The sequence below is a fragment of the Passer domesticus genome, chromosome 9 (assembly GCF_036417665.1).
Source record: "Passer domesticus isolate bPasDom1 chromosome 9, bPasDom1.hap1, whole genome shotgun sequence".
NCBI lineage: Eukaryota > Metazoa > Chordata > Aves > Passeriformes > Passeridae > Passer > Passer domesticus.
Window position 1 is genome coordinate 45,942,495 of NC_087482.1, and position 27,897 is coordinate 45,970,391.

At 47.3% G+C, this 27,897-nt stretch overlaps 1 protein-coding gene across 1 annotated transcript; it reads right to left on the minus strand.

Moving 5' to 3' along the window:
• Nucleotides 1–325: 325 nt before the first annotated feature.
• Nucleotides 326–27,878, minus strand: RAD18 (RAD18 E3 ubiquitin protein ligase). The gene is made up of 14 exons (XM_064433163.1): nt 27,724–27,878; nt 27,523–27,604; nt 25,577–25,638; nt 24,582–24,652; nt 20,732–21,069; nt 19,453–19,552; nt 16,977–17,161; nt 15,821–15,897; nt 15,090–15,150; nt 12,731–12,865; nt 11,064–11,129; nt 9,435–9,591; nt 2,723–2,785; nt 326–1,105 (listed from the first exon to the last, which is right to left on the minus strand). The coding sequence occupies exons 1-14, from the start codon at nt 27,769–27,771 to the stop codon at nt 1,003–1,005; spliced, it is 1,548 nt and encodes a 515-aa protein (XP_064289233.1). The 5' UTR covers nt 27,772–27,878; the 3' UTR covers nt 326–1,002.
• Between the last annotated feature and the right edge of the window lie 19 nt (nt 27,879–27,897).

Genomic DNA, 27,897 nt, shown 5'->3' on the forward strand with positions numbered 1-27,897 from the left:
TGTGCAGCAGCAGCATCATTTATGGCACCCGGGGGATCAGCAGCCCCTCCTGGCAAAGGCTGGAGCTGGCAGCACCCTGGCACTGCCTGGGGCTGGAGCTGGCCCTGGCAGCAGACCATCACATCCCTGCTTTTCCCTAAGCCTCCATCCACACTGCCCAGCGTGTCAGCTCCATGCTGCCTCCCCTCCCACTAACCTGAATCCCAGCTTCACTCTGAAGTCCAGACACAATAACCCTCCATCTTACCCAGACTTTGTGCCTTCTTTGCCAAGCTCCCACTGACAGGCTGACCAAAACTTCAGGGCTCAGCAAAAGCACCTGAAGTATTTTCATATTTTGCTTACAAGCTTTATTTTTCAGAGCCTTCTCTGGTGTTCAGGTTTCTTGCATTTCCTTCGTTTTCTTGCACCACAAAATCCCACCACCTCCTAAGGAAGATCAGACTTTTCAATGTAACTATTATTTGCTTGAAAGCTAAAATAGTTCATGTCCAACAACCTTTCGACTTCTTTCCAGTTTCAGGACTTCAAACTGAAATAATGACACATCATACTGAGTAAGTTTACACAGACATATATAAAAAAGCCTGTTAGTGTAGGGCAGAATCTCCCTGCATCTCTTGGTCCCCCCCTCCCCTGGCTGTGCCAGGAACTGGGGCCCCAGTCCCTGCCCACCCCCAAACAAAACACCATCCTGCAGCTGCTTCCAGGAGGGCACATGAGGGGCCAGGATGCAAGCACAACAGTGGCAGCACAGCCCAGTGCTGCAGCAGAGAGGAACTGGGGCCCAGGAGCCAGGTCAGGCTCCCACAGGGCCCTGGCACTCTGTGCCCAACCTCAGCCATCAGCAGCCCCAGGGCTGGGGCAAACGCACCAGCCTGGTCATTAAGGCAGCTGGAGTGGCAGTGATGTGAAAATACAGCATTTTACTCAGTACCCAGGGACTCAGAGAACGGGCAGAAGCCAGGGGTGTTCCCAGGCTGGCTGGGCACTCCTGCAGTGCTAGCTCCTCTTCCTCTTGCCCCGGGGCACGGTCCCGCTGTCCCCGGGGACGCGCGGCTGCCGCAGCTTCCTCTTGTTCCCTGTCAGGGCCACGGAGCTGCTGCTGGGGAAAGAGCAGAAGGGTGACAGGGTTTGCCATGCCCAAGCACAGCAGAAGTGCACAGGCTGCTCCCAGGCTGTGCAGAAGCACTGGGAGCAGCACACGGATGCTGCACACACACGTGTTACAGGTGACAGGAATCGGGGCATGGTTTGGGTTGGAAGGGACCTTAAAGAGCATCTCATCCCCCCTGCCATGGGCAGGGACACCTTCCACCACCCCAGGGTGCTCCAAACCCTGCCCAACCTGGCCTTGGGCACTGCCAAGGATGGGGAGAGGAATATTTCTGTGCCTTCTCATTTGAGGAAGGTGACAGCACACGAATCATCCCACAGCCCCAGAGCCTGCAGGAACAGGGTCACCACAACGCCTCTCCTTCTCTCCCCAGAGACCAGTCTGGAGCCCAAGGAACAGAAGCAATCCCCCAGATTCCTTGTCCATAACTGAGGACAGCCCCTGGCACTGACAGAACCATAAAGATGTTCTATCAGAGAAGGCAGTTTGGGGCACAGTCCCTGGAAGCAGGATGAGAGGTTGGTCAGCGTTATCCTCAAAGGAGGGCTTAGGGCCTGCAGCCTCACCAGGCACTCTCCTCATTTATGGACAAAGTATTTTCCACAGAAAACTCAACAACCGTTTTATTTTTAGTCACAGTTAATTTTAAAGAAAAAATTCTTAAACTAGCTGTATGTAAATGAAGCAGCTGATTTCCGTCACTCAGCCTTGGAGCTCAGAATTCCACATAGTGTTGACATGAAAGATGCCACTAATCTGTCAACAGCTTTTGCTAATTAAACATTCCTTTTAAGTGCACTCTGTTTTATACCATCTGCTAGGCTGAATCCATCCTGCAGGGACTATTGATTTGTCTTAAACTGGGAATTCACAAGTGACAATAACAATGGACAACTCTGAGCTGCTCAGGTCCACATCTGCTGAGTGCCACCAGATACACACTGAAGAGACAGCAGGAACAAGCTGTGTTTCAGAGCTGCACCACCATGGAAATGGCTCTGCTGTATGCCTGGACCCTCAGCCACACCAGGGAGATCTGTGTGAATGCCAGCAGTCAGATCCAGCTGGGCTTTGGTGGTGGGACTGAACAATGTTCCCAGAGCACCGAGGGGCCTCGCAGACCCACGGCCTCTCCAGCCCCTTCACAGGGGTTTTCATACGGGAAACAGAAACATGATTCAGAGACTTGCAGACACAACCAAGGAGTGCTCTTCTAATCTCAGACAGAACTAAATGCTCAATTCCAGCGTGTTCAACTTGTCAGCCTCACCTACAGCTCTGTCAAGAATGGAACTTTCAAATGCAACAGAAGATCAGATTTAATTTTCCATAACAAAGCAGTTTCCTTTTTTTTTTTAAAATAAAATATATAGTTATATATCCCTTAAAATAAAGATATTCAGTTGGGCACCTGTGGATTCTTGGAGGACCAGGTATCATTTTTCAAGGATCCACATCCACTGACCAAACTGTGCTTCTCAGAACCGTGGGGATTCTTCAAGAATCTGACTTTCCTGAGGCATTTGCTTCTCCAGAACTCCACCAACTGCAAACCACAGACCTAAACCCATCCCAAGGACTTCAGCTCCTGGATATTCTACTCACCTGTCAGAGGACGTTGAACATGTCTCAGACCCTTCCATGTCTGTCAGAATGTCTGAATTGGTGCTGAAGGGGGAAATAAAACAGATGGAAATTATTTCAGCAACACCTACAGCATTGCAGGGCTCCCCTGGCAATGGCAGCAGAACCCCCGGGTGAGACCAACCCCTCCAGCAGCAACAGCAGTGGGAAATAACACCTACAGCACAGTCCAGAAGCTTCTGTCTCACTTCATTTTCAGCTATCCCTGGGGTCTCATTATCAGTATTTAACACACAAGACAGTTCTGTGTTTGTTCTGTTAGGTGGTAACTACACCACCTCTGTATTCCCAGGCACCAGAAAGTTTCTCTGGAGAGGATCTGCAAGACATCTTGGGGGGTAACGTGTATCTTCCTTTTTTTAAAGTCTCTCTTAAATAAATCAATGTGACACAAAATTTCTGTAAGAAGCAGGATTTTTTTCACCCTTTGCCATTTTGTCTCCCCTGTGAAGTGAGAGTCCTCAGCTGTTACTGTGGCGATAACTACAGAACCTACAGGAATTTGGCTGGACAACACCAGGTTAGAGAACCTCCAACACACACACATTCAGTCATACAGATAAAAAGGAAAAAGATACCAAAAATGGATGGGAAACGTTTTGAAAGTCAACATTGTTTTTACTCTCAGAATTAGAAGCCCATCAAAAGCTCATTTTCGGTGCACGAAGTGGATGCCCAGGGAATGAGTTATCATATTTCCAAACCCCACTCTCATGTTCCAGTTGCATTTTAAAAAAGAACTGGGGAGGACACGGGACTATTTGTGTGCTTTTAGTCCCCTAAAATAGAAAAAGAACAGGTTTGAGGCCTGAACATGATGTACTTCCCTGCCTTGAAAACTGCAGCATTTATCACCCGCCGCGTTTGTCACCGCAAAACAATAAAACTGAAAAAGTCTGGCTAACAGTCAAAGCAGTAATGTGTGTTCAGAATTCACATGTGGAATCCATGGTCCAGGCCCACCAAACTCTTTGAAAACCAAGTACAAAACGTCCTGGAGCGAGTTCCACCTTTGGCCTGCACATGGAGCCACGAGCGGCCCTGACGCCACAGCCCCCGCTCCCCAGAGACCCCAATTAACCCCGGCGCCCTAATTGCACTGAGACACCGAGGAGCTGCAGTAGCTGGGCCAAGCAGGGCTCTGGAGCTCCAGCTGGAGCTAACAGCCCTTGCTTCAGGAGCTTTTCCAGCATGCCACTGCTCCTGCAGCCCCTCACTGCACTGCCAGACACCAACTGCAGCTGCAGAGCCCGAGCACGGCCGGCTGTGGAGCTGGGGGAATTACACACCTTTCTGCCACGTGCCAGGGGACAGAAGTATAAAAAAAAAAATACTCAAATATGCCACAGTTAGAAAACAATTATCAAAAACCATTGTCGACTAAACAAAAGCAATTTTGACCATCAACTGAATTTGTATTTGAAATTAACTTTTGCTTTCCCTGAAGAAAACTCCTCCCTCTTCTTAGCATCAAATGATTAGCCCTTAAACTGAAGATTATGAATTAAAGAAGAGAAACAGCCACCTTATTCTGAAGGGTTTTTTTCCTACAAATTGTAGGCCACAGAGTTCACAGAATTGAGAATTTTTGTTTTGTTCATTTCTCTGATGTTTTCTGCCTTTTCAATGCTTCACAGGTATCTACCTACACTGCATCCAAGCACAGCAAAACACAGACTTTACTCAGACTCCAAATTCAAGACAAATTCCCACAACAAGTTTTCTGTCCTTTTCTTAACTAAAGGTCACTAATCTCTCCCTCAATTTTACAGATCATTTCCAGGTGAGTCAATTTTTACAGCCAAAACGATTAAAGTTCTTCACCTGAACTGCTCAGGGTGCAGCCAGCATCCTGTGGCAGGGCAATCTGCACTTACTCATGCCTCCACATTGGGAAAAATGCAGCTCCAGTGACTCAGGCAATTGTCCCACTCCTGCAGGATTGGTTCCCCTGACCCCCTACAGTCAACCAAGAGTTAACTCTTCCTTTCTTGACCATCAGTTGGGCTTGACTTCCACCACCCCCCGCTTTTTCATTTAAGATAAACACACCACCCTAAAACAGAGAGAAAAAAGCTGATGTAAGTGTGAATGACATGTCTTGCTCCAAAACTGAGAGGAGCAAGCAGCCCTTTGAACTGGTTTATTTTAAGGCAGATTAAGTTCCTCCTCGGCCTTGTGTGAGCAGCCAGCATCCTCCCATCCATCCATGGATCCATCCATCATCCATCCATCCATGCCTGCATCCATCCCTCCCTCCGTGTGCTCTGGCCCAGGCTCTGGGCATGTTTTCCCTCAATGCTGGCCCAAGAGATGAGCTCCAGCCCATCTCATTTCACCAGTGTCATTTGCAGGTGAATGCCCAGGCCCCAGCAGAGAGGGAAAGCAGCTCTGTCCCTCCTGCAATCCTGCCTGCTCTCTGTCCCCCTGCAAGGAGCGGGATGAGCTCGCTGCTGGAGCAGCCAGTGCCATGTCCAAGGTGAGCTGTGCAACACAGCATCTTCCACAGCTTTCCAGAACCTCCTCTTCAGACCATGGCTTCATGCTCCTGTCTCTGGAGAGCTCTGCCAGCCTTGGCTTTGCCCACGGAGGGCTCTTGTCTGTACCTGCACAGCCTCCACCATCTTGCTGTTTTCCTTGACTCTTTCCAGGCTTCCTTAGCTTTCCCCTCTGCAGCCCAAGAAGACAGCCTTGGGAAAAGGGAAAGATCTGCTGCACCTTCCTGAGCAGCTTCCCTCAGGAGCCTGGCAGCAGGGGGAGGTGGTGGCTGAAGCCCCAGGAGCATTCCCCAGCACAGCTCCTGCCCTCAGGGCTCAGAGGTGTCCACAGCCCACGGCTCCTGACCAGGACTGAGCCCCCCTGGACACAGCCTGCAGGTGAGAGCTTCCCCCACACACACAAGGACACCAGCTGGCTCTATCTGACCATCTCCCCAGGGCTTGCCACCAGGCCTCACAGCTCCAGCTCAAAGTTTTGGGAAGAAAAGGATGAATCAACAGCATAGCAGAAAAGTATCATCATCCTTTCACAATGAACCCGTATTCGAGGCCAAAACTCACAGATCAAACACTGGGATGCAAATCATCTCTGAGCCAAAGCAGTGCAAGATTTATTAAGTAAAAAAGTCCTGAAGATCTATAAAAGGCAATTATTGCACTGATCAACACATTTTCATACACTTCTCTCATCTGACAGCGTGGCCAGGGCGCAGGACCACGCTGCCTCCTCCCTCAGGCTGAGGCAGCTGCCCAGGAACAGCTCTCACAGCATTTCCAAGCACTCCATCCTGCCAGCTTTGCCAAACCCATGGCACCCATTCCAGAGGGTTCCAGCCCCCCAGTGCTCTCCCATTTCTACCTCCTCTGCTGATGAACTAAAGCCCATATTATGTAAAGCACACAAATCCAACGATAAGTGACCTGCTAAACCCAGAGCTTGGATCCTGATCAATGGCTCCTAAATCACTGCCCCATACATTGCAAATGGGGTCCCTTCCTTGGGCATGAACCCCTCCTGGCAGGCACTGCAGTCACTCTGGGGATTCCAACAGCACAGGGATTTATACAGGCTGTGGACACAGCACTTTCCCACCAGCATTTCAAAATTCTGACTGTGTTTCAGCATCTCAGACACAGTCAATGTTGGGTTTTGTCTCCTGTTGAGGTTTCACTCTACTCATGAAGAACTGACACTTGTGTTGAACAGAAAAGAAAAAATAATTTGCTTAAAGAACTGCACATTATCCCCATTATATAAAATACTTATAATGGAATATTTCCTTTACATAGATCATTAACTGGCTTATCACTGTTCCTCCTAATTTATTTTCTAATTTTCCTATTGTTTAAGCAGTTGCGTAAAATCTGGCTTCAGTCCCAGAGAGTCAAAGAACTCCACAGGACTATTCATATGGAGTCCTGTGGAAGCCTTGTGCAACTGTGACTTCAGAGCTCTGAAAAATTACCTTTCAAAGCCATGGCTGTGTTTTGGTGCTTATCTGTAACACACAGTTTGCTCTCTTGGTGGGATCATCAATCTCTGTGGAGCACAAGCATGTTTGGGGCACTGCTACAAGCTCCACGCCTGGCCTGCATCTTTTCTCCAGCACGAGAACAATTCTCATCTCTTCAGTTTTAGCACAGACCTTTGAATAACATCAGTTCATCAGTGATCAGTGTACAATGGATGAATTTCTAATCTTGACAACTACTCCCTTAGCCAGTATTGGCATGAGACTGAAAAGGGACAAACCTTATGAAGGAGAAAACAGAAGAATCACTGATTTCTTTGCAGCATCCTTCTGCAGAACAAACATTTCAACTCTGACTTGTGGATTGTTCTGCTACATTTGATATGCTACTCAACATCCTCATTTTGTTTTAATTCATCAATACAACAGCCCTCCATTTAGAAGTGCCCTCCTCACAGGAACACAGCATGCAGATTTGGAATTCCAAATCTATTTCCAGTTCTGACATTTCAATGTGAAAAACATTTACTCTTGGCAAAGGATACCCTCTCGTTATCAGAAAAACACAAGCCTCAGAAACCCATTACTTGCTACAATACCACTAAAACCATCAACACCTAAATCATTCTTGTTTGATTTCTGCTGGCATTATTTCACTACAATTAACGAAATCCCAGCCCCACGGTAAGACACAGTGACAAAATGTCTTTCTTTCATGCAGCTGGAATGGCTACAGTGGTTGTTCCAGCCCCTGGCAGTGCTGCCACAGCCCAGGGCCCTTTGGACACAGAGCCCTGAGGAGCAGCAGGCTGGGAGCAAGAGCTGCAGTCCTGGATGGAGCTGCACAGCCCAGAGCTGGTTTGTGGCACAGCAGGACCCCACAGGCCTAACCAGGAGCTGGGCACTGCCAGCAGCCCTCCTGCCCTTCACAGCAGCTACCAGGAGCCAGTCAGTGCACACAAAGAGCACATCTGACTCTTTTCAGGATGTGTTCCTCTACCTCAGCATTTGGAAAGGGGGAGACTCCCTGCAGCCTCCCTTTATTTCCCAGACAAACACTGTGAAGTGCTCCCTAGCAAGGCAGAGGCTGGCAGAGGAACACTGGTGACACAGGAGGGACTCTCCCTCCCCAGCAGGCAGCACTGTCACCTCAGCTGAGCCTCCATGCCTTACTGCTGCTGCTCTCACCTCTGTGCTGAGCTGGATGCAAAGGAGGAGAAGCTGCAGGCTGTGATGCCCCGAGGCTCCCTGGCCTCTCCAGCTGCCCCTGCCCTGGGCAGGGTCAGACCAGGGTCACCAACCTCTGCAGGTCCCACTGGGAGCTGGAGCCTGCTCCACACCTGGAAACGAGACACCCCAGCATGGGCTGTGGCAAGGTGAGCCCTGGGACTGACCCAGGAATGGGCAGAACAGTTCCCTGGTCACAGGAAGGAAAAACTGCTGCCATCACTCACATCCTGACAAACTGAGAAAAAACTAGTGCTCACCTAAAGGCTTGTTCCTCACTGAACAGCAAATAAACTGCTTTGTTGCCTTTATCAATTTTATAGCACCAGTTCAGGCAGAAAGCACAGAGGGGAAAGGCCACGGGAGGGGAAGGGCTTTGCTGCTCTGTAAGGCAGGTCTGAAGTCAAACAGAAATGCAAGGATATTCTGAAAGGGCAACAACGACCCTTCCTGCCTCCCCAGTGCTTGCCTGCCAGCAGATTGCTGTTTACTGACAAATATTCACTGTATGCTCCCACTCATGCAAGTAAATGGAATCAGGCAGCAAAGCTTGATCCTGCAAAACAGAGACATTTATTGTTTGATGCTCTCTCATCCCCCGAGCTGATCTCCCCATCCCAAAGTCTCCCTGGGCTTTCACTCACAGTTCAACATTTCCCTCTGTGGAAGGAACCCTCATGATGACTTCTAAAAGCTTTGTGAACCAAAATGGCTTTAGGAAAATTGGTTTCTGTTACAATATTTCAATTAGATTGCTCTGTTAATAACCAACAATGATGCCAATCACTACCTTACTCTTAATATTTGCAGAACAAGGAGGAAGAGGCAGGTACTAGGGGTGTAAGGGGTGGGAAATCAAGAAATGTCACCCCTAGCTCAGCTGGTGATCTTCAGCTACTTCCTCTGATTATCTCCCACTCCTAAAAACACAGGAAACCCTTTTATTCCTGGTAATGCAGACCTGCATTCTCCTCTCAGTTCTGTTATGAACAGGATAGCAAGATTAGCTCTCTTGCTTTCAGACACATAGCAAAACCCAGTTATTCTGTATTTGTTTTCAATTACTTTTTCACCTTTCCTCCAGAAACTGGGGCCACAGGCCCTTACAGCTACACTACTTGAAAGACTGGGGCTGTATCATTTTGGGACCTCTCTAATAAAACTTGCAGCAGATGGGAGGGTGAAGCAGGGAAGGGACTCACCAACCACACTCCTGGTTCCCCAGACATCCCAGTCCCTGTTTCTGTACCCAAAGGAACATTTCCACGAGCAATCCCTCACGAAGGCATTCCAAAGTGTTAAGTGAATTCTACACGCAGTGCAGCTGCACTGCTGAAGCTGCTGAAGGCCAGGCCCAGGTGCAGAAGGAATGTGGGCACAGCCAGCTGTGAGCTGCACGCCTGCACTGCTCCCTGCAGTGCCACTGCTCTGCTCTGCTGTGGCTCTCCCCAGCTGCAGCAGGACTGCCTCACTGACCTGCTTGTTGAGCCAGATGACAGGGAGAGCTCAGGAGAGGCTGATCTCTGCCACCCCTTCACGCTGGGAGAGTCACTTCTTCGGCCATCAGGAATTTCTGACTGGAGTGCTTGGGCCTCTCCAGGGACAGCAGCTGTGGGATCCTCTCCCCCAGGTTCTACCAAGAGCAAAGACAGAGATTAGAATCAATGATAATGCAAAACACTATTGTTTAGGATTCTGCAGCCTAGAGATAAGATTTTAAAGAAAAAATTAAGTTATGAACATTTGAATACCAACATCTCATTCCCACATACTTACTTTCCAAAACTTTGACAGTTTCAAAGGTTGAATTTCTTTTTGTGTATATTTAAAAAAGGAAACCAACCAACAACTCCCCGAGAACCAGAAATGTTTCACTGTTGAGTTTCCAGCACAAGGAGAGAAATAAAGGGTGAGGATGTGTTACACACTTCTTAAGATGGAACTTTATTTCAGAAATTAGCAAGCACTTAATGAGTGCTGTTGGCTGCTTGTGCTACCAACTCCCTTCAGCCCCTGCACCAGACAGCTTGAGCTTTAAGTTTTACAGACCAAGTTAACAGGCTTATTTTCAGTTGTGATTTACTTCCTTATGCAGCTCAGACAAGGTCAATGCACTGACATTTCCATTTAAGAGGAAAAATAATTTCTACACAATATAACAGCCAAAAATTGAAAACCCTTCTGCTGGTTTTTGTGTCACATGTTTTGTTCAATTAAAAGATGAACACTTCTCTGAAAAGACACCTTCTGCCCCTCCAAAGAAAAAAAAAGATACAGGTTAAAAATTCTGGTATGAAAAGACAGACTGCCCTCATGCCATACCCCCAGATATTTGCAAGTGAGGTACTTAACTAAAATATCACTCGGGACACTAAGCCTCTGCAGATCTGAGAACTGATCAGTCACAGACATGTCCTGGCTGCACCCAGGCCCAGCCATGCTCCTGCTCACACCACTGACTCTCTGCCCCTCCAGCAAGGGTTTGGACAGAAATGGCCACGAACTTTAATTAGAGTGTGGAGGAGCTTCACAATCTTTGGATTCAGCTCAGCTTGCCCTTTCTCTCCACCTAACAGGCATAATTAAATATCAGGGGCCATATTTCTGCCTGCTGAAAACAACCAGCAGATCCCAGTGAGTCGCTTGTCCAGCTAATGAAACACAACTCTCTGAAATTAGCAGGGTAAAAATAGCAAAGGCCTGTGCAATAATGCAGCCCAGCACAGTTAATATTTATTGAATCAAATTATTTAGCACCAACATATATCAAATCCTTATGGAGCCTTCCCCTTAGACAAAGCACAGCCCCATGTTTAAAAGTTATAAAGACTGGGAAACATATTTTAAGCTTAAAGATGAAAAGCAAGATGACGTAAATCAGGAACAGATGATTAAAATGTCACCACAAACAGAGTGAGGTTAAATCACATCAACCAATAGCACAGGAGAGGCAACGGGAGAGAGGGAGGAGGAAATTAAAATAAACGAACAAAGCCCCAATCAAACCAAAGATCTGCTTTAATTCTGTACAATTCCACCACTTCCATGAGAACCCAAAGCAAGTGGGTAAGGAATGCAGACAAAGCCTTGGATCTACCAGCTTACCATCAGGCCATGACTGCCTTCTTCCTTTCCCATGCTGCAATTCCCAGTTAAATACAAAGGCAACTGCTGTTAACAAGGAACCAAGAGGAAACAGGCTTCAGGCATCTGTACCCTCCCCTGCACATCACCTTCTTGCTTTTCCAGTTGTTTATAAACAGTCATCCGAGTGCAGATGTTGTGCATAGAACTCAAAACTGAAATTCCAAGCATTATTGGTAGCTCAGAGAACAAAGTGTAATGGAAATTGTGCAGGTTTGCCAGAAACAAATGAGGTGCTGCCACATTCTGAGTATGATGCAGAATGATACATCTGACTCAAGTTATTTTCTACGTGATCACTCTTTTGGAAAAACTCCATGGTTTTACATCAGCTCTTCCCAGAGCCTGCAGGGCAGCACACACAGGACACAGAAACCCCAAAATCCACAGCAGCCCATCCCTCCCTTCCAGAGGTGGAAATCAAGGCTGGGACCCCATTATCCAATAACACACTGCCTCTTCTTCTGCTATAGAAGAGGAACAGCTTAAAATCTTTTATCCTTGGGATTCCTTTAACTTTTACCCTTCACACAGAATGGATTATGCCCTGCACCAAGGTCTGCAGGAAACATAAGGATAAAATTCATACTATTATATTGTTGTCTTCATTTCTTTTTGTTCTGCAGAGCTGTGCTGGAAGAGGCAGCACTGGAGAGAGGCAGAGATGAAGAGCACAGGGATTTGTGAGAGCTGGGGCAAAGGACACTGCCACGTTTTCCTGAGAGCAGCACGTCCCACTTTAGCAGGGGACTCTCCAGAACTCAGCCTCTTCAATTAGAAACCCACAGGTTCTATTAGGCTGAGGATGCTGTTGTAACCCCCACACTCAAAGACAGATGCTCCCTGCCAAAGCAGCCAGGCAGCACAAGGCAGAGCAGACCACGGATCTGAGGCAGCGCTCCCAGGGCACACCCTGGTGATGCTGGGGGCTGTGGGAGGATGGAGAAGCAGCAGGCTGCCCTTCCTCCCAGCCAGGGAGGAGCTGCAGCCATGCATCCCCACCTCCCACTGTGCCCCAGTGCACCAACAAAACAGCCAGAGAGAGAGGGGCAACAGCCTGCCTGAACAGCCTAAAACAAGCACAAGGATTTCATTGCTTCAGTCTCAGGACAAAAATTCCTGAATCCAATCCCCACTAATGCTTCTGCAGCTCCCAGTTACCAACCCCCTCTCACAGCAAGGATCCTGGAAGGCTGGAAGGCAGCAGGCAGCACCCACCCTCACCTGCACTCCAGTGGTCATGTGGCCACCCTCAGCACCTCCATTAAACCTGAACCTGGCACCCCTTTCCAACCCACTGGAACGTGCCCCAGATAAAACACATCCACCCTCAGCACCTCCATTAAACCTGAACCTGGCACCCCTTTCCAACCCACTGGAACGTGCCCCAGATAAAGCACATGCACACACAACACACACAAACCAGACTAACATATTATGGGTCATGCCTATGTTCCACACTAAAATCAACAGTAAATCACTTTAGGGTCTGTTTGATCTTTATGCTGGTTGGGCTTTTTTCCCCTTAAAGGGTCTAGAAGAACAACAACAGATGAAAGATCATTTCTTTGGGGAATCCAGCACTTCTTAGTGTGGTCCAAGAGGGGACAATAGGAAATGTGACTGACCTGTGGCTGCTGGCAGCTCTCTGACAGCAACTTCCTCTTTGTTTTGAGCACTCTCTGCTTTCCTCTCACCCGTTTTCTTCCACCGTTTATTTACTTGATCCACCAGGAACTTGAATTCACTTCTGTGTTTGTTTCCTGAAAGGCACAGAGCATCAGTGACCACCCCACAGGACTAAGGCATGGCACAAACACTGCAAGGACGTGAACAGAAATGGACACCAAAAACTGAATTAAAAGCATTTCTGTTACAGCAGGTGAAAACCGACCCGGCTGTGATATGTTCCACATCCTATTAATGATCCAAATCCGTGTCTGTGCTGTTCCAGAGCTGCCCACTGTCCAGAGCACAGATGAACACTTCAGGCTCTGTGTCATGCCCATTGCACTGCTGGGATTCAGATCCTTTAAGTAAGGTAATAATGCAAGTACTCTCTGCACTTTCAATCACATTTTAAGCGCTCCTCTGGTGCTCAGCCAAAGCAATGGAATTGTTTAAGCTTGATACTGCAAGTGCTTTACTCAGAGGCTGGGAAAATACCCAGAGTTTCATCAGGATGCTGTGGGTCACCTCAGCCAGGCAGGCAGGGAGGGACCCGCTGCCAGGAGGGGACAGCCAGGTGTGGCTCAGGCTCTGCTCCAGGGACAGGACAGGAGGAGAGGGAACGGCCTCAGGCTGGGCATCAGCAGGAATTGCTTCTCAAAGGACTGCCAGGCACTGTGGCACCTCCCCGAGGAGCCCATTCCATGACTGACCACCCTTCCTGTGAAGAAATTCTTTGATGTATTCCACGACAAAACACCAAGTTCTGCCCCACAGAAGGAAACAGGTTTGACACAGACTCCCTTTCCCTGAGTAGCTGAAAACACCACATAAGGCCAAAAATTCTTTTAATAAAAAGCAAGTTCTGTCCCAGATGTCGTGTCTGAGCTGCTGCACTCTCGTTATGGAATTCCTCTGGCGCTTCAGTTTTTCCAGCATTACTATCTTTTGTTGTGCTGGCTCATGGCAGAACTACAAAGCTTTTTGCAAAGAAATGTCCTGGCACACAAGCACTGCTCAGCTACACTGTAAATCACTGTGGTGCTGAAACACCCCAAGCACATCCCACCAAACTGCAGCAACGTAAACCAGCCCCAGACACGACGACAAATATTCAAAACACAGACAAAGCAGCAGACCTCCAAAGAACATGGCAAATGAAAAGATTTATAAGCAGAAAAGGCAACCAAATCATTTTTTTTTCACAGACGTATTTCCTTTCCTGTAGATTTTTTAACTCTTTAAATAGAGACCACGACAAAAGCAGAGTGGGCTGAGGTGTCCCCGAGTCCTGTGGGGCAGAAGGAAATGACAGTGGCTCTAACTGCCAGGCAGAGCTCCCAGCCAGCTCCCATCCTCAGGTTCATCAGGCCAAAGCATTAATTGCTATTTCATAAACAGCAAAAAATGCCAACAGTGCAACGTGCAAATCGCCAAGAGGAAAAGTGCAAAGAAGCAGAAAAAAAGCGTTTTCTCCCAAACAGTTTGTCCTGCCTTTCCCCAAGGCTGTTCACAGCCCCAGTGTGTTTTTTCATATGGAAAAGCAGAACAAAAATATATTTGAGGATTTTTATTCAGAATTTACACCAGAGTTCATTCATTCATTCAGCTGGGAATTAGGGTCTGGGGTGTAAATGCTGTAAAATAAAAGGGAAAAAATCCTTCATTGTGTAAGAAAGCTTTTTAAAGTCCATCTGTTTTACAGTGAAATAATAGCATTTGATAAGAATTCTTTAATCTCAAACTGTTCTTGCATTTTAACATGCAGTTCTTTTTTCATGCTTATGATTTCTTCCTTATTATTTTATAAGAAATAATTACTTGATTCCACTTACCATTTGCCTCTTTGGTCAGTATTTTTTATTAAATTTTAAAACCATATCTTCCCATTAAAATACTTTTCTATCTTCCCCTTTTTCCTATTTTTTTTAACTTCTCAATTTTCAGTGAACCTGCTTGAGACTATCAAGATCTCCAAGTGATTAGTTTTGTAGCCTTGCCCTTTCAGCAATCTAAACTCAATCAAATACTCGTCTTTGAAAAATTAAGACAGTATTTAATATATTTTGTTCTAAATGTGTACAACAGGCCAAGAAAATAAACCCAGGAGCAGAAGGCCCTTCAGAGCAGTGGCCACACAGCTGCACATCCCACACCCTGCTCTGCTCTTTTCATGGCCAGCAAACATGGCAGCACACTAAGAAAGAACAAAGTGCATAAATAGAGAACCTTTGGAGGCAATCAGTGTGTGTACTTTAGCTCAAAGGAAAAGAAAGTAAATTTAAAAGCAAAATGAGGTGAAATTTGCATGTTACTTACGATATTCAGTGTGGATCTCATCAATTTCTTCCTCTGTCTGGTCCTTTGTGAAGGTCAAGCTCTACAGAAATCACACAAACGTTTTTAACATAAACAAAAAGATAAAGCTGCAGACTTTGAAATTAGACTTAAAACTGGAAGAAGGAACTGTTTGTTTTCCCCCCAGCTTTCAGTACCTCATCACATTAATCCACATTTCCAGAACATGTCCAGTGTCCTGCCCTGCTTCCACGAGTCACCAGGACCAGGCCAGCCCAAGGAACACCCAGCACATGTGGGTCATAAAGTATTTCCTACCACTGTGCAACAAACAGGTTTCAAAAGTCACCAAAGTATCAGATGTCATGGGAAAAGAACAGGCACTCTTGCCAATACGGAAGCATGGGATTTGCTAGCTAAATCCTGGAGAATTCCAGGAAGCAAAATACTCCCCACACTGCCATGAAGGGTCAAAATCTTCCAGTATGGCCAAGGAGAACTTTGCTCAAGAATTTTTATTGCTGTCAAAAATTGCTCCTACTGAACGGGTTTGGGCATAAAGCTCAGCAGTGCACCCAGGGCTGCCCACGACAAGTGGTGTGAGAAAATCAGGTTCACCACAGGATGCTAAATGTGAATTCTAATATGCAAGCTGGGAATCCCCACAACAAAGCAATGGGCAGACATTCCCAGTGCCCAGTCTGCAGTTTCTGCTGGCCACCCCTCTGTGAGAGCCAAGCTCAGTCACTTACATTCTCACCAGGTTTATTACACTCCAGCTGAACCCGAATCTTCTCGTTCTTCTCCAGCTCTTTAACAACCTCTGCAACTGTTTGGAAATACAAGAAAGGGATCACTGAATAAGGAGATGGGTAATAAAAAGCTGTAACAGCACAGACTGCCAGTACCCTGAATTTCAAACACAAACAGCATTAGCCCTCAGAGGGAAAGCTCAGACTCCAATCCAGACAAACGTGCTGCTCTTCCACATCCTACCAAACCTCCCTCCTGCACACAACAGTGCTTGTGGCACACAGGCTGTCATTCAGAGAGATTTTCCATTTTACACTGCATGTTTCAATGGAAGACACAATAATTGCATCTACCATTTATATTACTTTGTCCCCCAAACCACCTTCCAGGGCAACAGAACCTTGTGCAGGCTCAAGGGGAAAGCCCACAGAGGAATTACAAGCGACTTCACCAATTTGGATGTCAGACACATCCAAAGCCTATAAACAACATAACTGCAACATTTAACTAGAGCCACAGCTATGCAGCACCCTGCACAGTTTACTCTGACATTTGCTTTTACAAATCTCTTTCTGCATTTCATCATCTCCACAGCACTGCCAAGCAGCTGTGGGCAGTTATTAAAACAAACACTTCACCATACAGTGAAGCAGGCAGAACAAAAGCTCATTAAGCTGTGAAAGAATAAAACCTGTTCCAAACTGGTTTAAGCACACTCCAGGAATTTGGCACCTGTGCTTCCTCAGAAGCTCAGCTATTGGTGTTCCACAGCAACCCCAGGCTCCCTGCTACCACCCAAAATGCACGTCTGCATCTTAAGAGCAGGTTTAATAATTCACAAATCCTTTGTGCTGAACACAGGAGCAGTTTGGCACTGCTGGGGAGAGCAGCTGGAGTGCACAGCACACCCCCAGAGCTGCTCCCTGCCCTGGGTGAGCGGGGCAGAGGCTGGGTGCCCCTCCATCCACCAGCAGCACGGAGGGCAGGCTCAGCCTGAGCACCCCCAGCAGTATTTTGCACTGATCCTGACTTACCAAGACAAACCCTTCCAGCTCTCCCAGCAGTCTCACAGGGTTCCTCCCACCCTAACAGAGAGCTAACAGAAGGGGAATGCAGACAGGGATGGCAGCAACCTCCCTGCAGCCTCTCACTCACCTGACTTGGGGTTCAGGGAGTCACACTGAGCATTGTACATGTGCACAAACTCCTGGTGTCTCTTAATGAGCTGCTGGCGGGTCCCAGAGGTAGACAGACCATGCTCCTTGAGCTTCTTCCTCAGATCTCGATCCGACAGCAGGTTATAGACAACTTTGGACATCAGCTTCCTTTTGTGATCAGAACTGCCACAGGAAAACAAGAGAGACTTTATTTCATTAACACTCCTGTGAAAATCCAACTATTTACAATTACTTCAGGGTACCTCACCCACTCAGGATAACACACACGTGAAAGAAACTTGGGGTTTCCATCCCAGTGCTGGCCATGGCTTACTTGAATCAGCTGGAGAAGTATTAGCAGTATTAAAACATCAAGCCAAAACTCAAATTAGGAGATTTTTCAGCTTTCTGGAAAAATGTCTGTGAGAAAAATAGTTATGCACCTGAAGGCAGCAGTTCCCAGCTAAGAGAGAGGTAGTTTGGTGATACAGAGAGAGACATTAAAGATAAGTAACAGTGCTCCTAGAGGAATAACGTCTAAAGCCAAAATTTACTGCTTTCCACTGCTTTCTGTCAGGACTCAACACTCCTGGCACAGCTGGGGAAAACATCTTAATTACAGGAAACTGCCAGAGAAAATTCAAGTCCTAGCACAACTTTTGTCACCTAAAATTAGCAGAACATTTCCTCCTGTCAAATCAGCTCAGGCTTCCCTACACCTCCTGGTGAGATACTCTCAAACCAGGAAAAACAAAGGGGCCAAAACCCATCTGCAGCCTTACTCATCTTCTGTGACTGCAGCAATTCATAGAGGAACAGCATTTAATCAGACATTTTTCTTTCTGCAGCAAAAAAAGCTCAGCTGCATTACTCTGGATTAGAGAGCAGTTAACAGCTTTCCACTGTGAAAATGAGAGATTTATTTGAAAGCTATTCAGCACTTTGACTTACCACATTGAAATTTCAAGGTTAAAAGAAAAGCCTTACACAAAAGCTGTCAATAATTCATTTAGTCTCATCCAGCCCTGTAGCATGGCTGGTAAACAGAAGATGGATTACCACAATACACGCTCTAGGGAAGCTTTTTTCAGAATATTTTGGGAAATATAAAGACTTTCACTGAACAATTAAAGTAAATCTTTTGAAAGTCCTACAGAAGCTTGGTGTGTATTCCAGCTCACCAGCAGCATGACCTAGAGTATGCTGACAGCTTTGCAGCAGCCAGCCACAGGAAACACCTCACAACAGGTTTAAATCCTAATCTTGGCTGGGTTTCCCCATGCTGAGAAACACGGAGTTCCCTGGAAACACACTCACATGTTGGAATTACCCTGTGGAGCTCTGGGGGCTACGTGAGCAGCTCTGCTGAAACTGCTCAGCTTTGCCCCAGCCGGGTTTGAGAACAAACAGAGCTGACGTCCTCAGGGAAGCCGGGGATGTGCTCTGCCAGCACCAGACACAAAGCAGGCACTGCCACGGGCCAGCACTGCCCAGAGCTGCCAGCCCCAGGGCAGCGTCTGCTCCAACACCTGCTGAAGGCCTAAGCACTCTGCAGATTAAATAAGCACAACTCTAAATCCTGTTAGGGACATGGGCGTGAACCAAGGACAGATCTGGCTTCTTTTTCCATTCATTAAGAACAGAGAAAGCACCAAACCACTCCAAATGGAAATTAAATGTAACATCAGATTTCAATATTAATTTACCATTTTTTCATCTGGAAAGTCCTTTAGCTTACAGACTGCACTCTAAGCATGACAGGGCAAAACAAGAGCTTTACCATAAAAATATTTTCTAATTCAGGTTTCGGGGAAATTGGAAAAACAAGCACTGAAGTACAAATCCTCCCAGTTCTTTAGTCTGATCAGTCAGAAATAACAACAGCCTAAATTTCTGCTGTAAGTAAAACAAACTGAAACCCCACTTGTGATGTGAATGTGGTGACCATGACCAATGCTGGGGCAGGGGCACAGAGCCAAAGGAGTGCATTAATCTTATGGAAATCGAGATCTTCAGGAAACCTCAACAGCCCCACAGAGAGGACAGAAAGGTGCAATTTTTATTCTTTAACTTGACAGCTATTGAAGAAAATGTCTCTTGGCACACCTGAACCAAAGGAAGCAATTCCTTCACCAAATGAAAAATGGCAATCAGTGTTATCTGAAGGGAATTTTAATGCCAGGGAGCAGAAAGGTGACAAGAACAATGCACAGACTAAGCTCTCCCTCAGCTGACTTTTTTAAAGCACTGGCCACTGTTTTCTTGCCACTAAAAGCCAAAGAGTAATTGAGCTGGCAACCCACACCCTCTCTCAAGGGGGCACAATCCCCAGAGAGATTTCAGAGTGCTCCACAGAGCAGGGGAGCCAGAACCAAGCAGAAAGCACTGCTGTTACACCCCAGCAACACACAGCTCAAGGCTCAGCACTGCTCAAACCACCACGTGCACGTGGAAGCTCCCAGAGCTGTCCTTACCTTCGCAGGCTCTCCTTCTTCTCCTCTCTGCTCAAGCAGCTATCCAGATGTTTGTTTATGTATTGCTCCAGAATAGCAACCTCACAGACAGGACATTCCACTGGAAGCAAGGGAGAAGGAACTTACTAGTGTGGATTAACAGCAAAGAGCAAATGTTTTCCTCTGAGGAACTAAGAGCTGGGACAGTAACAAAGCACACTAGTCCTGAGCTGTCTGGTACTGTACTGAAGTTACATTGGAGTCCTCAGAGCAGGAACAAAGAACACTAAACCCTCTCACTGCAGGTGTTTCACAAATACTGTCTGACCAACTGCTCTGCATTCGTGGAAATAATTTCCATGTGATGCATGCTCAAAGATTCAAAAAGATCACAGAGTGGGAAGCAAGTGAAAGTTTTAATTGCTCAAAAATAAACAAACAGTAAAATTTCATGTGAGTTTTAACTTATCAACACAAGCAGGTCTGATGTACAACCGTGACAGGTTTCCCGTGGCTCCTTTCCTGGCTGTGGTACCTCTTTCAGCAGGATTCATCCAGCTAATGAATACATATGGACTTCAGAGTTCCAGATGAATAAATCATTAAACAAAACAACAGCTAAATTTGAACTAATAAGAACCAGGGGTGTACTCCTACATGGTGCTTTGTTTTAATTTAGGCTTTTAGCTAGGTCAATAGGATGGCTGCCAGCACATCAGAACTAAGAGGATTCTGCCATTTCATTGTGGTTGACTGGTATAAATGAGCATTTTCATGCCTCAAAGTAAATTCACCTTAACTCTCAAGAATTACAAAAGAATAAAGCAGATAACTCTTCTGGAGAGTGTGGGAACAGAAATATTAACAGAACTGCTGCCATGCTAATTTTGAGTTCAGGCTCAACCCTCAAATAACAAACATGTTATAAAATAACCTGCTCAAGGATAAAAGGGCAGAATAAATGCCAGTGTCTGTCTAGTCATTAGGGGGAAGGAGAAGAGAAATTACTTCATTTTTACTAAAGACTGTTGCACAACTATTGTTTTTCCCTGTTGTTACTCAAAGCAAAGGAATCCATAAGCACTGAATTCCACTTAACTCCTTGGCAGCAGCTCAAGCTTTCCCGTGAAGAACAGCTGGGAGCAGAGCTGGGAAGGCAGCACGGGCCAGTTAAAGGGGAAGGAGCTGAGTGTGCAGCACAGCCCAGAGCCACCAGGAGCAATGGGATGGGTGCCTCTAACACACAGAGCCAGCCACACGCCAGGGAGAGCAGGACACAATCAGAAACCAAACACCTCACCTTTCCTGTCTCCTTTGAGCACAGACGTAGAAGGCTTTTCATGACTTTGGGTGCAGCCAGGAACCTCCTGTGATCTCACTTGGCTGTCTTTGCCAGCAGCCTCTGCAGAAGTGCTGTGTAGGTCATGCTGTTCCTCGGTTTGGAAACTCTTCTGACCAGTCCACCATGCCTTTGTGGAGGTGCAGACTTTGTCCTTTCCCAAGGAGCTGTCAACCCCTGGCACCTCTGTAGACTCTGGCTGAGAAACTGGGCTGCAGTGGCTCTCAGCTGGACGCTGGCTGTGGGCCAGGGGGGATGGAACTGGGGGAGCTTCCAACACCAACTGCAACAGCTGCTGCCTAGAAGCACCAGGGGAAAACACACAGCTAGCACACTGCACGGCGTGAGGAGCTCGAGAACTGGTCTGCCAACACGCTTGTTTTGGCTGTGAAAATGCTAGGACTGAGGGCAAAGAGAAGGGAGCAGGCCCATGCTGGCTTCTCCCAGAAAGTGGTTTGGGGCTCAGGAGCAGCTGGGTGATGACATCTCACAGTCCCACACCCCAGGGACAGGGACAGAAGAGCCAGGGCAAGGGGATGCTCCTGGCACAGCCCTGGGCTCTCCAGTGGAACACTGTCACCTGCCACCCCCTCCCTCAGCATCAGAGTGAATCACTCCAATTTCTCACTAATCACAGAAACTCTGACAGGTGTGATTGCAGATTCGGACACACGTGACCAGACCAGAAGTTCATCCATCACTCAGCAAGCCCACAGAAATCACACAGAGGTGGAGGGGTCCAGCCTGGCCAGCTCACCTGGGAGCTGATCCTACAGCAAACATCAGTTCTGCATCATGGTCAAAAACCTCTGCATATTGTGTACGGTCTCAGTGTTATCTGTGACACTCTTGAGAACTTAATGGACTGGTGTGAGCTCTGAGCTGACAGGATTTCACCTTTCTGGCACAAAGCAGTAACTGCAGCACAGCTGACAATGCTCAGTTTATGAGCAGAGCAGCGTCCTTCCCTTTGAAGGCTGAGAGATGAATCAAGCAGGTGTCAGCGAGCCCAGATCCACCAGGCACTGCCCAAACCCTCCTGTGAGACCCATCCTCCTCAGTCACTGAGATGAGCCAGGGCAGGGAGCTAAAGACCACCTGTTTAACTAAAGATGGATGGTTTCTAAACATCCTCCCTCTGCTTCAACAACAGCATCAACAGCTTCCCACTTCTTTCCTTCATGTCTGCAACACCCACAAAAACTCAGTGTCCTTCATCAGGCTCCTGGCTCCCATTTTACAGTCTGTTTACTTCTCTCTTGCTGAAGCAGCAATTAAGCAGAGTTGTTGGGAATCTAGGGCTTCCACATAAATAAATTCAGAGGAAGAGACAGAGCTGTGAATCTTCCTAGCAAGAACTCACCCAGATCAGCACTAAAAGCAATGTATCTCCTTGAATCCTGCTGCATTCCTGCTCAATCACTGTATCAGCAGTGACAGCACCTGCTCTCTCCAGCACCCAGAGTCGATGTGTTTATTCCTCTGACTCACTACCTGTCGAGTAACCCTGACTAGGAAACAGAGATAAACTTGACAGTAGAAACATTTTTCTTCCCTATGTATAAAGAAAACCAGAGATTCCTTTCAGCAAGCACTACTACTTTTCTATTTAACAAGGTGATGCAGAAACTGACAAATTTTCTCAAAATAATCTCTTTAGTAGAGGGCAATGAAATCAATTCTTTACACTTCACACAAAACTTCAGCTTTTTAAAGATCCTGGCCTCAGTGCAGCTGATAAGAGAAGTCTTCATTAAGGTCAGCTCGTGCAAATACTGCTCCTCATCTTTCTCTCCTGGCCTGGCCAGAGCAGACAGGTGAGGGAACAGAGAAGTGCCCATGGCAGTGCCCCCCAGGCTCCTGCCCCTCTGGGGTCAGGGTGTGCCCTCACCAGGGCACTGACAGCCACTGGAGCCCGGCCAGAATGCTCCTGTCCCTTCACACAGAAAATCCATGGCCATAAGGACATGGACACCTCCAGTGAGAGCCCACCCTCTGTACAGGGAGGGAGCTGCATCCCACACATCCCCCAGTCATCCTGAAACACCCACTGCTGAGCAGAGCACAACTGGGATCTGCTGGGAATGATTCCCACTCCCTGCACAGCTGACCTTGGAGCACAGCTTTCACTCTGCTAAGTGCCACCAACATTACCATTTCCTTCCCCTCCAGGCCTGACTTAAGAAATGGGTTTGCACTTTGTGAAATGCTGAGAAGATTTAAGGCCTAATTTTCATAAACATCAAACTACCCAAGGCTCAAAGTCAAGTTAGAACATACCTGATCTTTCAAACGTGCTGAGCCCTTCAAGCCCTCAACTGTGGATTTGTTTTTGGGGACAGCCAAGGGGAAGCAAAGCAGATGGAGAAGAAGGGGGGAGAGAGAAGAGGACAGAGAGCTCTGACTGAATGACACCCATCCCAGTAAAGGTCTCTGGACAAGCAGTGTCCCCTCAGCCCCAGGGACAGCCCCAGCCCAGCTGCCAGGCCCTGGACACCACACTGCATCCACCACACAGCAGGGACCCCTTCCCACCCCCCTGCACTGCCTCCCTCAGCCCCAGCCAGGCTCCACAGCCCCAGCTTTGAGTGAGAAACTGACTGAGCTCCAAGTCACAAAGGGAAAGGTTATTGAACTACTCTCACTGGTAAGATTTATACTAATCCATTAAAGCAGGCCAAAAAAAAAATTAACATTTAAGATTCAATATCATAATGGATCCAAGTCAGCACTACTTGTTCCCCACAAAATTAGGCATTAACAAAAAAAATAGTAATGCATTTATCACTAGAAAGGACCAGAATTCAAGCTGAAACAGGGGAACTGTAGGATTTAAATTACTCAAATAAATCAATTAAATCTAGTAGTGGTCATATAGGAGATTAGATCTATCTACATTCTATGATCTTCAGAGAAAAAGTCTCTCATGAAATAAAGCCATCAACTGAACTATGCCTCTTGTCACTTACAAAGCCAAGAGTCTCATTGACTTCCAGCTCCAAGTTAATTTCAGAGAAAAAGATGAAAGTGCATTTGTCTCCTACAGAGACAGGAACACCCATAGAATTCCCAGCAAATCACTGAGTAGCTTCTGATCCAAAGAAAGCAATAGCAGGAGCTTCATGTATTTACTGATGTATCATCAACATGTCATACATGTTGTGATATTGTTGTGGTATCTTGATTTTATCAAGTCGTAACTTGATTTTATCAAGTCATAATTAGTCTGTTGTTCCTGTATTTGAAAGGGATGTAAAGCTCAAAAATTAATTAAAAACAAGCAGAAAAGTAGCTAAGAAATCGAGCTGAGAGCACAGCACTCCATTACTTTCCTTCCCCAAGAAAACTCACATTTCTAGTCTTTCAATACCTGTATTTTCCTAGCCAGAGACTTCACCAAAAGAATGCTCTGGCAAGGTGACCATAACCACTGGACAAATCCTTCTATTCAGACTCTCCCCTGCACACAGAGGAAGGATCTTGAAGAAAATCTTTGCTACCATTATTTCCCCCAGAGAATCCTGACATATCTGTTGACTCCCTACACACTGGCAGAGTTCCAGAGCAGCTAACCAGAAGCAGAACCAAAGTAAGCTTGCAAAACCTCCACATCACTTGAGTGCACAGTAACCCTCAGCCAGAAGACTGCAGGATTTCTCCACAGTGTAAACGTTCATCTCTGACAAAGCTTCTGTGACACCACGATTGTTCTGCTCAGTTCTCAGAGCGCTCCTCTCCAGGTCTGGTCACACACAGTCACACCCTGCCAGCTGCCAAGCCAGAGAGAGCAGCTACAAAATCACATCAATACCTTGCAGAATTAAAGCTCTTCACTAGGTCATCTAAAATCCGGTTGTTCTTCAGGTCAGATTCTGAGACTGCCTATAAAAGAAAGAAAAAGCAAAAAAAAAAAAAAAAAAGAAAAAAGCCAAAACAAACCTAAACAAACAAACATTCAAGTGCAGTGAAAACAGCAAGTGCCCAGAAAATGTTCAAGTTATCAATAACTTGCTTCTTGGCTCGATGCCTCAACTACCCCCACTAAAGTGCTACAGCAATTAAGATGCTTAAAAGGTAAACACTTCTTCCCCAAAAATGTCTCATATTAAAATAACTGCCTGAGAACTTAAGTCTGGGATATTAAGGCAAGAGGTAAAAACAAATCATAAAGCTAAAGCAACAAAGCCAAGTGTGCCCAGGCTCCAACAATGGTTTATTGTAGCACAGGTCTAATAATGTTGAAAATCAAACCAAACCATCTTCTGAAGGTGGTAAGAACCTTAAGCAACAAAGCGTGACAACTGATGAAGGGAAATGTTAATCTTCTGATTATGGAATGAAAATATGAATTGTGAACTGCCTCAGTGCATCCAATTCATTCTTTTTAAACAATTTCTGATTTTTACCTCACTGCAACTCTCTCTGCTGTTCTTTTAAACAAAGTTTTTATTATTTTTTAATTTTATTTTTAATTTGAGATGAAATGGGGCCACTTACAGAAGATAAGTGCTTATGTTTCAGCACTGCTGGTTTAGACGATGGAGTATTTTAACAAATTGACTTTAAATGTTTTGTGCCAGACTGCACACACAGCCCTGAGCCACACCCAGGCCTGATGCTCCATCCCTTCTGCCTGCACTGACAGAGGGGTGCCTCTGGAACAGGAGAATTCCAGGTGCAAGAGCACCACTCTTTGCCCATGCAATCAGAATTGATTATTTGGCACAGTCCAAAGGGAAAAGCTCCTGAGATTTGCCAAGATAAAAAATAAACTGAGGGGGAAAACCAAACCAAAGCCACACTCACCACACAGCACGTCGGACACTGTGTTTTGTAGGACAAAGACTTGCGGATACAAAGGGAACAATCTGGAAAAGGAAACACATCGTTTTGAACACTATTCCAAATGCAGTTCCACACCCTTGCCCGTGTATTTCCTTGTAGGATAATGGAGGCTACTCCACAATATACAAATATTGAAAATACACCATTTTCACAAGGAATTGAGATTGTCGTTGTTGCAAAAAACTCCTATTTTGTACAAACATGTTTCAAAATCAAATATCAGCTCCTGCACCTAAAGCTGATGTTTGTTTCCTTTTGCTCCCCAGTGCCTCAACCCCCAGGTGGGGGCTGATGAAGGGTGCAGAAACCCTCCATCAGCCCCACCACTGCAGCACTGCTCACTCCCCCACCGTGCTGGGGTTTTGACATGACCAATGCTCATCACTTTCATCCTCCTGCAGAGCCCCAGACAAACTCACAAGCCCCTCTTTTCCCCTTTCCAAAACCACACCACCTTGCTGAAAGAAGAGGCTAAAAAGGAGGGCAGACAGCACTGAAATGCTGAGAGACAGCTGAATGCCACCTCACCACCCCAGGAAGCCTCAGCAGACTGGGAGTGAAACACACCACACGGTCACAGTAAATCTCTGTGTTTGTTACCCTTTGTCAATTTATCCCTGAGCTTTCACGGCCACTTCAGGATTTAAAAAGTCTCGTAATTCTCCAGGAAAACATTCCCTCCCTAGATCATCATGGGTCAGGGTCTCAGCACCAGCTCCTGAAAGAGATCTGCATTCACAGACTCTCTGGGAATGCACTGGGAAAGCAGCAGAAGCATTAATTAATCCCAGAACGGTTTGGGTTGGGAGGGACCTTAGAGCTCATTCCATCCCACCCCCACCATGGGCAGGGACATTTTCCACTTGACCAGGTTGCTCCAAGGCCAATCCAGCCTGGTCTAATGCACCAATTAACACTCAAAACCTCAAATCCATCTAAATGCCCAAAAGTCACTACATACCTAGTAAGAAGTGAAATAGGGTGAGAAACCCATAAAGAAACCAACTTTAACTGTATGAACAGGAATGAAGAGGTAGATCCAGGCTGCCAGCACCTTCCCACGTGTGCAAGGACTGCTGCTTGGAGCCTGTGCCCCGGGCAGGCCGCACCACCAGCAAGGGAGAGAATTTCCAGTTTTGTGGCTCCCCACACTGGCTTCAATGGCGACAGCTTTGCCAAGCTAAACTTCACTGCCAAACTACAGTGCCCCCCTTCAGGGAAGGAAGTGCTACAGTTTCTGAACCAAACAATCACAAGCCTCTATTTTAATGTGAGAAAAGGCAAGGTACTTCCCTCCTAATCTGGCCTCAGCAAAGTGCTTGGGGCAGGTTCCAGCAGAGATCTCCCAGGGCAGACAGAGAAGCATGGAAAATTTGAGCTATTAATGCTCTGCACATAGAGCTTTGTATTTGTACCACCCTCAAGATGTTAAAAAAGATATTTAAATGAAGAATGTGGGATGCCACATGTTTGCATTACAGCAGGAACTACACAAGGGAAGGTTCTGGCTGCTTCCATCTTGCAAAGCTCCTCCCAGCTTCCACGGCAGAGAGAATCACAGAACCCTACGGCGATCTAAAGCCCATCCAGTGCCACCCTGCCATGGCAGGGACACCTCCCACTGTCCCAGGGACACCTTCCCCTGTCCCAGGTGCTCCAGCCCCAGTGTCCAGCCTGGCCTTGGGCACTGCCAGGGATCCAGGGGCAGCCCCAGCTGCTCTGGGCACCTGTGCCAGCCCTGCCCACCCTCCAGGGAGGCCTCTTCTGACCCTCTAACTAACGCTGTGCTCCGCCTGCGGGCAGCCGTTCCCCGTGCAGTCTCTGCCCGTTCCCCGCGGCCCCAGCCCCTGCTCCCCGCCGGGCTCAGCCCCAGCCCGCCTGCCCCGGCGCCCGCAGCCCGGACTCACAGCTGTGCGAGCACTGCGGGATGATCACGGCGATGCTGAAGTAGTCGAAGCAAATCCCGCAGCGCAGCAAGTCATCCACGGCCTGTAACGAGAGCGGGTGAGCGCGGCCGGCCTGCCCCGGCCTGCCCGGGCTGCCCCGGGCGCTGCAGCCGGGCCGAGCGGCACCGGCCGGACGCGCCCCGGGCCCCGCACGGCACGCACCTTCAGCGGGGCCAGGCCGGGCGGCCAGGGCGGCTCCAGCAGCGGCATGGCCAGGCGGGCTCCGGCGGGCTCCGCTCCGCGCCCGCTCCCCGCGCGCTTCCGGGCGCGCTTCCGGCAGCGCCGGGCAACCGCGGGAAAGGGAACCAACGGGAACCGGGATAGGAGCGAACGGGA

Excerpts from the sequence above, each read along its gene's own strand:
- RAD18 (XM_064433163.1), bottom strand. The coding sequence starts at position 27,771 with ATGCCGCTGCTGGAGCCGCCCTGGCCGCCCGGCCTGGCCCCGCTGAAG. Across the intron at positions 15,151-15,820 it reads GTAATAAACCTGGTGAGAAT|AGCTTGACCTTCACAAAGGA; the intron begins GTAAGTGACTGA and ends TGATTTCTGTAG. Across the intron at positions 12,866-15,089 it reads TGAGATCCACACTGAATATC|GAAACAAACACAGAAGTGAA; the intron begins GTAAGTAACATG and ends TGTGCCTTTCAG.